The 14,740-nt window shown below is 40.6% G+C and overlaps 2 protein-coding genes across 10 annotated transcripts in view; one reads left to right on the top strand and one right to left on the bottom strand.

The window, feature by feature from the left end:
- mis18bp1b (MIS18 binding protein 1 b) overlaps positions 1-3,582 on the bottom strand; it is a 42,219-nt gene extending 38,637 nt beyond the window's left edge. For 6 of the 7 annotated variants that reach the window (XM_018231817.2, XM_018231813.2, XM_018231819.2 and 3 more), the window contains exon 1: positions 3,444-3,582. The gene's annotated coding sequence lies outside the window, so the exon portion shown is untranslated. The remainder of the gene's footprint in view (positions 1-3,443) is intronic. The other variant, XM_018231814.2, reaches the window with a different exon arrangement.
- XB5727064.S (uncharacterized XB5727064 S homeolog) lies at positions 3,535-14,228 on the top strand. Of its 3 annotated transcripts, none has more exons than XM_018232120.2 (5): positions 3,535-3,661; positions 8,892-9,617; positions 10,514-10,714; positions 11,231-11,447; positions 13,760-14,228. In XM_018232120.2, exons 2-5 carry the CDS (start codon positions 8,918-8,920, stop codon positions 13,944-13,946), a joined length of 1,305 nt encoding a protein of 434 aa, XP_018087609.1. In that variant the 5' UTR covers positions 3,535-3,661; positions 8,892-8,917; the 3' UTR covers positions 13,947-14,228.
- Positions 14,229-14,740: the final 512 nt, after the last annotated feature.

Below are 14,740 nucleotides of genomic sequence, written 5' to 3'. Positions count from 1 at the left end.
AACTATAAAAAAAATAAATAAGGAAGACCAATTGAAAAGTTGCTTAGAAATATCCATTCTATAACACACTAAACGTTAACTAAAGCTGGCCATAGACGCAAAGATCCAATTGTACGAATCATCGTATGATTGGACTTTCACATCTTCCGACCTGCCACTAACCATTCCCATCAAATAAAGTACAAAAGAACAGATCAGCCGATGTTCTGCCCCTGACAGCAATCGTACGATATCTATGTCCAACCAAATCTAGTGACAGTCTCCCTCTGAAAATCGTACGATCAGCAATACACGCAGAGATATTACCGGCAGCCGACAAATCTTTTAACCTGTCCGATCGACCAAACGACCGATCTCCGCCGGACAAAAAATGACAGGACTCTCCACACACGGTCTGGAAATCGTACGAGTCGAGGATTCGTACGATCAGATCTTTGCGTCTATAGCTTTAAAGATGAACCATCCCTTTAATCTTACGGGAAAGGTGGTAAACAACTAATCATATTAGACAATAAATCGATGACTTGAAAATGTAATATCACATATATTAATATCTCAGTGCAAACCTCAGCAAATGTATAAACTGCTGGTCAAGAATCTGCATATCTCCCTACTGGTGGATCCAATCACATTTTGAGAAAGACATACATAAACAGACCATGAACACCGATTTCAACCACATATTAGTGTAGCTCTATAGAGCTCAGTTAGTGGTATTGCACACAGCAATACTATTGATCTTCTGTGAGTTTCTTTAGCTTGCCTTCTGGACCCACCAACACAGCTTGGTGTTCAAAATAGCTACATAAGATAAAGTGCCCATTCCTTTAGTCTCAATATCCTGGAAACCTGCAGTCACTCACTCAATTGATCAATAAACTGTAACAACTCACAGAAGTATGGACTAAGTTCGTGAAATGTCACATTTAAACTGCAAAAACTGTGTGTGCCTAGTCTTGTGTAAAAAGTGTTTGTTTTTCTCATCATCAAAGTTATGCTTAAAAGGGTAAGTTGAATATAGTTTTGCATGGGAGGGGGGGAGGGTAAAATGTTATGCACGGTGTAGAGGTTGGTTTATCAGGTGGTTCAGCATTTCACAAATTCATTGAGAATTACTTTTTAAAGGGACAGTATGCACCCATTTTCAACATAAGCTCAATGACTATGGCTTGTGCTGAACACCCTTTTTGCCTATTGTTTTAATTAAAGGGGGACTCCAGCCCACATAACACAGAAACCCCTAATATATACAACACAGTTACCCGTTTCTTCAAAAAGTATGAATAAATGCCATTTTCTATGCTGAAATCGAGCTGTTTAACAGTTCTTCTCTTTCTGCATCATTTGAAATCCTGGACTAAACACTGATGTTACAAATTGTAACAACTTCTCCACAGCTTACAGACAGCATGCAGGAACTACATTACCCACAATGCATTGCACTGGGATGTTCCTTTCCTTATTGAAATCATATGTGCAGGGAATCGTGGGGTTTGGCAGAAGCAGGATAAGGACAGAAGGCTGCTAATACAGGTGTTGGATCCGTTATCTGGAAACCTGTTATCAAGAAAGCTCCAAATTACATACAGGCTGTCTCCCAGTCTCCATTATAATCAAATAATCCAAATTTTTCAAAATGATTTCCTTTTTCTCTGTAATAATAAAACAGTACCTTGTACTTGATCCAAACCAAGATATAATTAATCCTTATTGGAAGCAGAACCAGCCTATTGGGTTTATTTAATATTTACATGATTTTCTGGTATACTTATGGTATGAAGATCCAAATGACATAACAATCCCTTATCCTGAAAACCCCAGGTCCCAAGCATTCTGGATAACAGGTCCCATACCTGTACAAAGTAGCAGTAGTCAGCCAGCTCAGCAAAATAGTCAGACAGATCAGCAGGAGAGCTAAGTTTAGGGAACTGTTACAAACCATTAAAAAATCATGAAAATTCAGTATATTTTTTATTGATGTATATTGCAAAATTGCTTGAAATTATGTTTACTTTTTAAAAAGCTTAAAAGGGTGGTTCACCTTAAGGTTAAAGGCACACTGGGCGATTTTCGCCTGGCGACTAATCGCCTCGACTTTGCGGCGACCAATCTCCCTGAACGCCTTAAGATGCCAACTTCGGAAAACGAATCACGGCGTGTGATTAGCGCCGGCGATTTTTCATTTTAGCCAGTCGCAGAGTGAGGGAAGGCGTTCAGGGAGATTGGTCGCCAGGCGACCAATCTCCCCGAATCGCCCAGTGTGCCCTTACCCTAAAGCTAACTTTTAGTATGTTATAGAATAGCCAATTCTAAGCAAGTTTTCAATTTGACTTCATTGTTTATTCTTTATAGTTTTACATTATTTGCCTTTTTCTTCTGACTCTTTCCAGCATTCAAATGGTGGTCACTGACCCCATCTAAAAAACAAATGATCTGTTAAGCTATAGATTTAGTTATTGCTACTAATTACTCATCTTTGTATTCAAGCCCTCTCCTATTGATATTCCAGTCTCTTTATTCAAAATAATGCATGGTTGCTAGGGTAATTTGGACCCTAGCACCCAGATTGCTAAAACTGCAAACTGGAGAGCTGCTGAATAAAAAACTAAACTTAAAAACCACAAATAATAAAAACCAATACCAAATGATCTCAGAATATCCCTCTCTACATCGCACTAAAAGTTAATATAAAGGTGAACAACCCTTTTAAAGGGGCTGTTCACATTTGAGTTAACTTTTATTATGACGTAGAGAGAGATATTCCAAGACAATTGGTTAACGTTTTTTGTAATATGTGTTTTTTTTAGATATTTAGCTTTTTATTTTGCAATTCGCCAGTCTGCTATTTCAGCAATCTGGTTACTAGGGTCCAAGTTACCCTAGCAACCATGCACTGATTTGAATAGAGACTGGAATATTCATAGGAGAGGCTTGAATAGAAAGATGATTAGTAGCAATAATATTAAATGTATAGCCTTACATTGCTTTTGTTTTTAGATGTGGGGTCAGTGACCCCCCCCCCCCCCCCCCATTTGAAAGCTGGAGTCAGGAGGAAAAGGCAAAGCATTTAAAAACTATACAAAATAAATAATGAAGACCAATTGAAAAGTTGCTTAGAATTAGCCATTCTATAACATACTAAAAGTTAACTTAAAAGTGAACCACCCCTTTAAGTCGTGTTTGTATGGGAAGTTGTAAAAATGCCTAATTCTCAGCGTCTATCCAATTGGCAGAAGATCAGAAGCCAATATAACCCCACACTGCCTTGGACTGTAGCACTTCAGTGGGACACATAAGAATAAACTGCAGTTACTGAGCACTTCTACTTGGTTTATTTTGCTCGTGCAGCAGATGAAAACAGAAGTGGGCTCCTCTGTTAGAAAAGAAACCGCGTTATAACGTGGCAACGTGCCTGAAACGTCCCACATTCCCGCAACTCTCACCACTCTCGCGCTGCCGTCACTTTATTTTGGAACGTCGGGTAAATGCAATTTCAAGTTCTGATCTCTTTCTCGCCGATTGGCTGTCCGATCACCTCGCGTCACTTCCTACGGAAATGCAAGGAGGGTGGGCCCTTTCAACAGAATCGTAATATCCGGTGTGTAGGCGCCGCGGCCATATTCGAAGGTGGCAGGAAACTGCTATCGTTTCTGCTGTTCGGGTAACGTTGCTTCCGGTGAAATAGCAAAACAGAAACAGCTACGTGTTAGAAGATATTTAGCCTGACCAAATTAGATTCTTGAGTTGTGCTTGGTGTTTACTGGCTGTGCGGGTATTGTGCCCCAAACAAAAATGGCCGACTGGGGTTTTTTTTGTATTTTTTTGGGGCTCTTTTCCTGCAACTAACAGGCTGTACAGATCCGCTTGAAAAGAAGAAAAATAGCCAGCGATAGTTGAATAATTTGATGGACGGCGTTGCAGCTCCGTATCAGCCCAAACACTGTAAGTATCGGGGAGGTGAGTGGCTCTCCCACTATCATCCCTGTGTATCTGAAGAGCAAGTTTAATAAACAGGCCGGCATTTATACCCGTATCCTGCAGGCCAAGCATAATCCTCACAGGCCAAACCTTAGAAATTCTGCTGGAGCCCTAAACCCATTTTCTCCCAGTTTCTGCTACATATGTCCAACTGTATTAAGTCTAAAATAATTTGTCTGGATCAAAGTCGCAGATTTCCTTTTTCAGCCCATGAAATCCTATGTTGAAAGGCATCATATTTGCAAGTTTTAATCAACAGTTTCCTTAAAGGAAAACTATACCCCTGAACAATGTAGGTCTCTATAAAAAGATATTGCATAAAACAACTCGTATGTAAAACCCTGCTTCATGTAAATAAACCATTTTTATTATAATAAACTTTTTTTAGTAGTATGTGCCTTTGGCTAATAATAAATAGAAAATTGACATTTAAAAAATAAAGGGCCGCCCCCTGGGATTGTAGAAGTCACGGTGCACTTTATACATGTTAGGTCACACGAGCCAATTAAAATACAGAGTTCTGTGTTTTGCTTCCATCCTTCTTCCTGTTAAAGTTGGAGCTGCAGTATTTCTGGTCAGGTGATCTCTGAGGCAGCACACAGACCATAACGAAATGGTGGCTCAAGGCAAGAGATGTAAAAGAGCAAGGTTTACTTAAAGGGGAACTCCGGCTTCCAAACTAAAATTTGATAAAGAGGCCCACATAACACAGAAACCCCTAATATACCCATCACAGTTACCTGTTTCTTCAAAAAGTATAAATAAATGCCATTTTCTACGCTGAAATCCAGTTCTTCTCTTTCTGCATCATTCGAAATCCTGGCAGGGAAGGAGGGACTAAAACACTGATGTTACAAATTGTAACAACTTCTCCACAGCTTAGACAGCATGCAGGAACTACATAACCCACAATGCATTGCACTGTGATGTTCCTTTCCTTATTGAAATCACATGTGCAGGGAATTGTGGGGTTGTGTTGGTACAAAGTAACAGTAGTCAGACCGATCAGCAGGGGGGCTAGGCTTAGGTAACTGTTCCAAGCCATGAAAATGAAAAGTCTGCATATTTTTTAGTTGATGTATATTGCAAAGTTGCTTGAAATTATGTTTACTTTTCAAAAAGCTTACATTATGTTTTTTGGAGTTTCCCTTTAAATCTATATGCCAGTTTGGTAAGATTCTTTCATATGTCACTTAAAGGAACAGTAACATCAAAAAATAAGTGTTTTAAAGTAATATAATATAGTGTTGCCCCGCACTGGTAAAACTGTTGTTTTTGCTTAAGAAACACTACTATTGTTTATATTAACAAGCTGCTGTGTAGCAATGGGGGCAGCCATTCAAATGAAAAAAGTTTCAGGTAACATAGCAGATAGCAAATAAGCTCTGTCTGTCTAATGGTGTTATCTGTTATCCATTAGTTAACCATATAGCCCTTTTTCAATTTCCGCCATTGCTCCACCGCAGCTTGTTTATATGAACTATAGTAGTGTTTCTGAAGCAAACACATCAAACACATCAGTTTTACTAGTGCAGGGCAACACTACATGATATTTTCATTACTTTAAAACACTAACATTTTTTTGGTGTTACTGTTCCTTTAATATGATATAAACTGAATGTGAAATAATCTGTTGCTTAAATATTCATTTTGGGGGTAAAGTTTTCCTTTTAATTGAATCCAGTGGAACTATGAAAATAGCAATGGTCGCATTCCACCTTATGTGCCCAGTCATAAATTCCATTCCCTGCTGATTTACGGTTTCCTAGTAAGTGAATATGATGGGGTCCTTCGACTATAATCTTTATTGGGGCAGGTATTGATATTCATGATGTACAATCTCCGTAAAATATGTCAGCACAATATAAATAAATAATATACTGGCCCTTCAGTGGTCTACAACCTCAAGCTGGTGAGAAGGTTAAGGTTATGGCTGACAATAATGACAATAACCCACAACCATTTGAGTGACAGCTTTTTCTCCTGGTGGACAATGGCAACCACTCCGAGAACTAAAGGGGCCTCTTCCCGTTATGGTGAATTGGGAAATTGATCTTCACACAATAGGAGGTTGATGCTGGTTGTTCAGGGCATGTGGGTCAGAGGCATCAAATTGTTAGTGAATGTCCTGAGACGTCGAAGAGCCCAAAACTGCAGTGCAGCCTCCCACTTTCTTAGACATTCTTGGAGCAGTTAAGCACTTCCTTTTCAGGTGAATGGAGGTGTGGGTGGCAGGTTTTGCCCTGGCTAAAATACATTAGTGGAAGGAGCACACTTTCTTAGTCACCTGTGTTCCAGCAGTACTGAAATGCACCTGTCAGTGCTCACATAAGACACATTTCAGCTGAATTCTACCCTGGATGCTGTGCCTATACGTGCTCCTGGAACGTGGGCTAGGAAAAAAGCAGAATCATTGCTACCTTGTTCCCATGCTAAAGGCCCCCATACACGGACCGATAAATTGGCCCGTGTGTCGGCCCATCCGGCGGGCTTCCCGGATCGATATCTGTCCGAAAGTCATGCAGGTTAAAAAATCCCGTCGGATCGTGCGATCCGACCGACCGTATCTGATCCATTATGATCGCTCGTTGGGCCCTAGGGCCCACAGTAGTATCAGCCCCATATTGCCCACTTCAATGTGGGCATATCGGTCAGAGATCCGCTCGTTTGGCGACATTGCCAAACGAGCGGATCTCTAAGTCTATGGCCACCTTAAGGCAACATCTGCAGGGTTCTTAACACCTTTATACCAAGAATGTAAAGCCTAACAAGTGTAACGTGAGCAGGGCCGCCATCGGGGGCACAGGGGGTACTGCTTGACCGGGCCTGCAGGGGGCCCGGCGTGTGCACATGCATCGCATCTCTGTATATGTACTTGCTCCGCACTCTACACGTCATCGCTAAGGCTTCGCTGTAAAAACTATTCACGGTCATGCACAGGCAACTGCCCACATGTAACATGGCACCACTGTCCCTAGTCCCAGCATTATGGTGATATTGTCGCTCCGCTGGAATGACGGGTTATCGAGCCACCAAAGAGCAGCTTGGGTGTAGGTGAGGCGCTTTTGTGTGCTAGGCACCCAGGTGAGTCGCTTGGGGCAGTGAAAGTTGGCCACGGAGTCCAGCAGGGTACCGGCGTGAAGAGGAGGAGGCTCGGGGGTGGTCGCCGTTGCCGACAGTTCACGTATCCCTGCGCTGACATGTCCTCCTCTGGCGCAATGCCCATTGGGGCAATGGGGATCTTGTTGGCCGCTACAGCTAAAACCAAGACCAAAGAGAAGCACTTCGTGCAGCAGAAAGTGAAGGTGTTCCGGGCCAGCGACCAGCTCATCAGTGCGTTCATGTGGAGAGTGAACCACTCGGTAAGAGCGGGAGTGACTGCAGCTGCGGGGGAGAGCGGGTAGTACTCGGGCAAACTCTCGCTCAAGTCATAGTTAAGTAGCCAACGACCAGTGGCACAGCAGAGATATGAGCAGTGTGCCCTGCTGCCAACATTACCTACCCTTCTTATGGAGCCCACAGCCATATAACCCCCTTAGAATAAGTATAGGGTAGGCTTAATTGGTATTTAGATAAAGGGGGTGTAAACCCAAAGTTACAGTGTTGTCTGATAGAAAATAAAATACATTTAAAGGGAATGTCAACCCAGGAAGAAAATATAGTTCTAAGCAACTTTGCAATATACATTAATTGCGTGCGACGTCACTTCTGCGTGTTTCCTCGGCCCCCCCTACCCCTCACCACCTCAGGGTGAAAATCCATGGCGGAGGGTTGGGGGTTTAAAAAAAAAAAATAGGCACCCCTAGGGCCACTCCCAAAACCATGCTGTACCGGTGCCCAGGCCTAAAGGGGGCCCGGCTGTGCTGCACTTTTCAAAGACAGCGCTGAAGTCCCGAACAGCTGAAGTGTCAAACAGCGAAGTCCCAAAGCTGCAAAAAGACCCGAAGTCACGAAAGGAGGTGAAATTGAAGTCCTGAAGCCACATGTTCAGTTCTACTGATCGCCAATGTGTGTGTTTTTTTTTTACTCCCCTTACCACCAATGTATTATTTTAATACTCTATAGGCCCATGCCACCAATGTTTTTAAAAAAAATATTCTTTGGGTGCCCCAATTTTAACATGTAAGGGAGGCCCTGGCTCCAATGTTTTGTTTTAAAAAAAAGAAATTATGGGGGGCCCTAGTCACCAATTATTTTTATTAACTTGTAGGGGGGCCCTGACCACCAATTTAAAAAAAAATTATGGGGAACCCTGGCGCCACAGTTTTTTTTTTTTAACCTTATAAGGGGGCCCTAACCATCAATAGCTTTTTATAACTTGTGTGTGTGGGGGGTTACCTTTTTAGCGCTGATGCCTGTGTAGTCTTTTAACTGTGGTGTGGGCGGGCCTGGGCCCAAGAGGCCCTGAAAATGTTGTTATATGGGGCCCAGAGATTTCTAATGGCGGCCCTGAACGTGAGCATACCATCCATATCTTTTTTTTTTTTTTTCCTGCATATCTACAATACTAAATTGTAAAACTTGTTTGGTTTATCACTATAGGGAAAATGACCAGAAATGTAATATGTTTGTGCCATCAAGAAATTAAAGGCAACATTCACTTGCGTTTTCTTCTGTTCACCCTTTTTAAACATCAGCATGAGGGGTAGGAGTCGGCAAGTACTGATTGATGTGTTTGTGCACAATGTTAAGCTCTTTTGGGCAGGCCGTCTCAACCTTTTGGATTGGTTGTTTTTGATTCGTTGTACAACCCTGCAGAATTAAATACATGTTAATTATAGTACTAATAAAACCTGTTTATGTGCAATGCCTTTGTGGGTCATATTGCGCCTCTTCTGTAGAGGTTATAAGTGTTTTCTTGTTTCCCTTTCGATTTTAATAATGTAACTTATCTATTTCATTTTCTGTTTTAGGTTTTTGACAAAGTTATGCACTTGAAATGTCACACAATTCCTTAAAAATGCCAGCCATTCAATGGCTTCAGCTTCCTCAGGAGATCCTTTTGGACATATTCACGTACCTTTCGCCGTCCGAAAAGGCAAATGTTCGGGCTACGTGCACTTATTTACGGACCCTGGTTGACCATCCATCTTTATGGAAAAACAGTACAATTCTTTTTAGAAGTATAGGAATATTCAATGCTAAATTCTGGGACATGCTTCAAAGCCGAAAGATCTGCTCCGTGGAGGTGACCAAAGTAACTCTGAAGCAGTTTAAGAAGATGACCCTTTCATTGCCTGATCTTACCACAGTCACAATGGACTCCTGTTTGAAAGGAGAGATCCTCCAGGGGCTAAGACCACTTGTGAACCTGAAGCGGTTGCATTTGACAGACTGTTCTCATGTGTCGGACCATGATATATTTTCAGAAATTGTTAATTTTCAGCAACTTACACATTTATCTTTATGCAAAGTGTTTTTCTCCAATGCCCTCCCATTGACTAGCATTGTTTTACTTCAAAACCTCTATTCCCTTTCTCTTCATTCAAAAGACGGCATTGTGCCTGAAAGGGCTCTACAATATATCCTTTTTAGACTACCAAAACTTCAAGAACTTTCCCTGGCAGTTGGCAATATGAATAAATGGAAGCTGTCTCTGTGTTTTAATAGGCCAGACAATTTTATATTGGCAGCTGATGGTAAGTTGTTTATCTGGTAGTATACAAATGTATATTAAAGAAAGTTAATTGTTCAAATTGATCAAAGATCTTTTTCCATATATTTTAAGTTGGTATTTAAAAAAACTGGCATTTTTAAAAGCTTGCCTAATAAAGAGACACTGGGCTCTTTGGCAGAAATCGTTCCTTAGTGATAAGTTTGTTACGCCTCACTCAAATCATGTATTCTGGATATTTACACAAACTACATTACTTTAAAGGGGAACTCCACACAAATATAACATGAGCTTTTTGAAAAGTAAACGTAATTTCAAGCAGCTTTGCAATATACATCAATTAAAAAATGTGCAGACTTTTCATGATTTGTAATGGTTTGGAACAGTTCCCTAAGCCTAGCCCCCTGCTCTCCTGCTGATCTCTCTGACTACTTTGCTAAGCTGGCTGACTACTGTTATTTTGTATAAACAGCCATCTGTCTCCAAACCCCACAATTCCCAGCACACGTGATTTCAATAAGGAAAGGAACATTCAGTGCAATGCATTGTGGGTTATGTAGTTCCTGCATGCTGTCTATAAGCTGTGGGGAAGTTGTTACAATTTGTAACATCAGTGTTTAGTCCCTCCTTCCCTGCCAGGATTTCAAATGATGCAGAAAGAGAAGAACTGTTAAACAGCTGGATCTCAGCATAGAAAATTCATACATTTTTTAAGAAACTGGTAACTGTGATGGGTATATTAGGGGTTTCTGTGTTATGTGGGCCTCTTTATCAAATTTTGGTTTCATTTAAAGAAGATTACTGTATTTAAATGAATAGTTTTGTCAGTAGAGAGAGAAACAAGGACTTTTTGTTTCCTCCCTCCTTTCAGCTTAATATGACGGTGGACTGTATTAACGTAATCATTCTGACTTTTTGTAGAAATACCTTGTATCCAAAGACTGCAACTCCAGAAACTGGAACTGCTAAATTCGAGCTGTGCAAGTCTCTCGGCTAATGCATTTGATCAGCTGTCTACTCTTACCTCCGTTTGTCTACGGCATTACAAATACTTGCAGCATGAAGACTTCATTGAAGCTATCTTCATCAAGCTCCCTAACCTGGTTGAGCTCAAGGTTGAATGTAAGTCTTTTACTCCTTATAAGGTCTCCTATAAGACCAACGATAACTGACGTAGGAGTCACATAAAACCACATTTTTTTTTTTGTGCAAAGTTTTTTTTCTCTTTTTCCTCTCACTTATCTGACCTTTTCCCCACTATGTCTTCTCATATCCTCCCTGTGCCTCCAGGGTTGGGTTGGAACCTTCTATTACCTTGTCCAAGGTGTGAGATCTAGATTTTCCCTGGAACCTCAATGGCTGTAAAGCTTGGCAAGGGGAAAGTATTCCCAGTTGGCTACACTCCCCTCTTTACTATCAGGTGCGGGATTTTTTTTTTTTTTTTTGCTATTGCATGTTTGCATACCACAATTTATATTCAGGGTGGGCTAACATGCTTTGGCTGTAGGCCCTCATTGGCTGTTGTAGACGTCCGTCAATTACCTTTATTTAAATCCCAGATTAACAATGCATTTGGTTAACACTGGGAAGTAAAAGCTGTCTTCTCAACTAACATGAAAAAGTTTTTTTCTTTACCAGGGGCTGCTCCCTTTGAACCATTTTTGGGACCCATCACTTCAAAATTAGAAAAGTTGAGTGTGGTGGGAACAAAGATTTGCAATGCAACTTTAAAATGCATCTCTCAGAGTACCAGTGAATTAAAGTGCCTGAACTTGAGCTTTTCACATGGATATGATGAAGAGATCATTAAACGTTTCCCTCGGTTATTTCCCAAACTGCAAAATCTCTACCTCAGGTATGTAGAAAAATGCATACTTATTATTTATTTCTGTTAAAACCATATGTTTTGTATGGATTCAAATCCATTGTAGCTAATCTTAGGCCAGCCCCAGTGATTGAGAAGTAAAAGGCAATCTATAGTAGAGGGATCATTGTGGTTTACTTTTCATTAACAGTAGTGGAAGTGCCATGATTATCCCTCGGCAGGAGATTATGAAAAACCTGCAGTTGCTAATTGTTTACTAAGGGCTTTTCCCATTGTGACTCATGGTAACTAAATATCTGTATGCCTTTACGTTAAACGTTAAAGCTATTGTTTATGTAGAAGCTGACATAACCCCTTAATGCTTCTTACTCAAAACCTGTTTTGCATAATGAAATAAAATGTAATTTAATTAAGCAACTTTCCATGGAGCCCTCACCCACCCCCTTTCTTACCTGATGTGTTCATGTTTAATAAAGGGCTTTTTATAGGTACTAGTGCTGCCCCCTCTAGGTCCATGCCCTTGGATATCTATATAGATATATAAACAGTGAGGAGTGATGTCATTTTTGTCACAGGACTCACAAAAACTTGTGTATTATAATAACTAAAGTACCCCTTGTTGGAAAATCTGAGGATATTAGAAGTAACCTCGGAGTTCCATGACCTGTATAAAAGCAGTTGTAACTCCTCAATGACTTCTAATATCCTTGTATTTTACAATAGGGGGTATATAGATAGATATTGAATAATGCATAGATAGATATAGAGATAGAGAGATCTATATTGGATAATGCATAGATAGATAGATATAGAGATAGATAGATAGATATATATGTTATTTTTGAAAAAGAAGGAATCTGCACTTCTCGGGTCTAATTCAATCAAAAAAGTACTTTGTTGTGGCAGACCAACCTTTCGTCCTTTCTTAAAGGGATACTGTCATGGGAAACAAATGGTAAATTTCCCAGCTGCCCCAAGTCATGTGACTTGTGCTCTGATAAACTTCAATCACTCTTTACTGCAGTACTGCAAGTTGGAGTGATATCACCCCCTCCCTCCCCCCCCCCCAGCAGCCACACAAAAGAACAAGGGGAAGGTAACCAGATAGCAGCTCCCTAACACAAGATAACAGCTGCCTGGTAGATCTAAGAACAACACTCAATAGTAAAATCCCATGTCCCACTGAGACACATTCAGTTACATTGAGAAGGAAAAACAGCAGCCTGCCAGAAAGCCTTTCTCTCCTAAAGTGCAGGCACAAGTCACATGACTGGGGGGAAATTGACAATATGTCTAGCCCCATGTCAGATTTCAAAATTGAATATAAAAAAATCTGTTTGCTCTTTTGAGAAATGAATTTCAGTGCAGAATTCTGCTGGAGCAGCACTATTAACTGATGCATTTTGAAAAAAAACATGTTTTCCGATGACAGGATCCCTTTAAGGTGTACAAACGAACAAACCATGGCCTAATGAACCCCTAGTGGCACTATGAAGAATTTGATAGGTGACTGGGGTTAAGGGCTTTTTGATCTAAAAACCTAGCCTTTGGGTAGGGGGCAAGCCTTAAAAAGCAACGTAAAATCAGGGAAAGCAAAACATTAAAAACGGGAAAAGCACCCATAAAAATGCCTTGAGGCTGATGGGACAACAAAAAGAAGACGTAAAATGCGGGAAAACGTAAAATCCGGGGACATAAATTCGGCTTTATACTGTATACTGATTTAATTTGGCTCCCACACTGGTTGCTGATAACCACTTTCATTTCAAAAGCATCAGAGATTGGTTTGCCAATCGTACAGAACGGGATATCACTTTGTATTAAAAAAAAAAACATATCCAAATTTTTAATTTTAAGGAATTCAAAGACTTTCTAAACTTACTTGGATTCCCTTTCATCCCTTTAACTGTGCACTAACTAACTAACTGTTGTAGCTCAAAGTGTGGCATGAATGAAAAAAAGTAGTTCTATACCTTCAGACTAGTGATGTGCGGGCCGACCCGATACCCACGGGCGGGTTTGAGTCGACTTTGCAGTGCTCCTCGTAGACCACCTTCAAATGCCGGCATCCGACTTTCGGGTTCCGGTTTTATAGTCTCGCGTCTGCTCGCCCCACCCCTTTTGTGATGCCATCTGCGGGGCGGGTCTATAAAAGAACCCCCGGAAGCGGGTGCAGGTCGTAGCAGGGCGGGTTAGGGTCGGGTGCGGTTCAGGGGAACCCTGACTCGCACATCACTACTTCAGACATAGTTTGCTCTGTGTTACTACTTGGGAAAATAAATTGTTACAACAGTTATTTGTTGGGGTTTGGTTATTTTTAACCATTTGCTTTGTCTTTGCAGTAATGCCAGGCTGACAGAAGAAGCATTAGTGGTGTTGGCCAACCTGTACTCTCTGCGAGTACTTGATATCTCAAACAATCAGCATTTGACTCCAGAAGCCATACTTGCTTTCAAAAAGATTACATGCAACAGAGTTTCTTTAATACTTAACAAGCCAAGTGAGAATGCACAATACTGCTGCTGGTGATGGAGAGATCTCCCCGAAACTTTGGGATACTTTGTCTTATCAGCGTTCCATACCACTTCTGACAAACTATGCTATGAAATAATTTATAAAGAATTTGAATCTGATTTTATTTATATGGTAATCTTATGCAATCGCCAAAATCATCAGGACAAAGACCTGGATTTATTATAATTTTTTTTTTTTAAATCTTTATTTTTTCATGATTTATACAATTCAAATTTGAGTATAAAACAGGGTCATTGTATGCAATCTGCTAAGAGCAATAAAGAGTTACAAAAAGTAGGTGGTGTCGCTGGTCTGTTTTTAAAGCAGTTTCCTCTCCAAGTCTTCCATCTTGATATAGTCAAAGACTTGGGGGCAAATTTACTAAGGGTCGAAGATATCCAGGGTTAATTAACCCTCGATATTCGACCATCGAAGTAAAATCCTTCGAATATCGAAGTCAAAGGATTTACCACAAATACTTTGATCGAACGAATCCATCGATCGAAGGATTTTCCTTCGATCAAAAAAAGCTTAGAAAGCTTATGGGGAAGGTCCCCATAGGCTAACATTGTAGCTCGGTAGGTTTAAAGTGCCGAAGTAGCTAGTCAAAGTTTTAGAGACAGTACTTCGACTATCGAATGGTCGAATAGTCTTAACGATTTTTAGTTCGAATCGTCGTAGTCGAAGTAGCCTATCCGATGGTCGAAGTACCCAAAAAAAACCTTCGAAATTCAACGTTTTTTTTTTTACTTCGAATCCTTCACTCGAGCTTAGTAAATGTGCCCCATAATTCAAGGGACGTTCCATTT

Source organism: Xenopus laevis, chromosome 8S (genome assembly GCF_017654675.1).
Source record: "Xenopus laevis strain J_2021 chromosome 8S, Xenopus_laevis_v10.1, whole genome shotgun sequence".
In the NCBI taxonomy this organism is placed as follows: domain Eukaryota; kingdom Metazoa; phylum Chordata; class Amphibia; order Anura; family Pipidae; genus Xenopus; species Xenopus laevis.
Note: the sequence above shows the minus strand (reverse complement) of the source record. Positions and strands in the feature narration are given on the sequence as shown.

What these genes read in the sequence shown, in the direction of transcription:
- XB5727064.S (XM_018232120.2), top strand. Translation starts at nt 8,918, where the DNA reads ATGTCACACAATTCCTTAAAAATGCCAGCCATTCAATGGCTTCAGCTT. An exon ending in GGTTGAGCTCAAGGTTGAAT is followed by an intron (nt 10,715 to 11,230) that starts GTAAGTCTTTTA and finishes TTTCTTTACCAG; the next exon opens with GGGCTGCTCCCTTTGAACCA. An exon ending in CTGCAAAATCTCTACCTCAG is followed by an intron (nt 11,448 to 13,759) that starts GTATGTAGAAAA and finishes TTGTCTTTGCAG; the next exon opens with TAATGCCAGGCTGACAGAAG.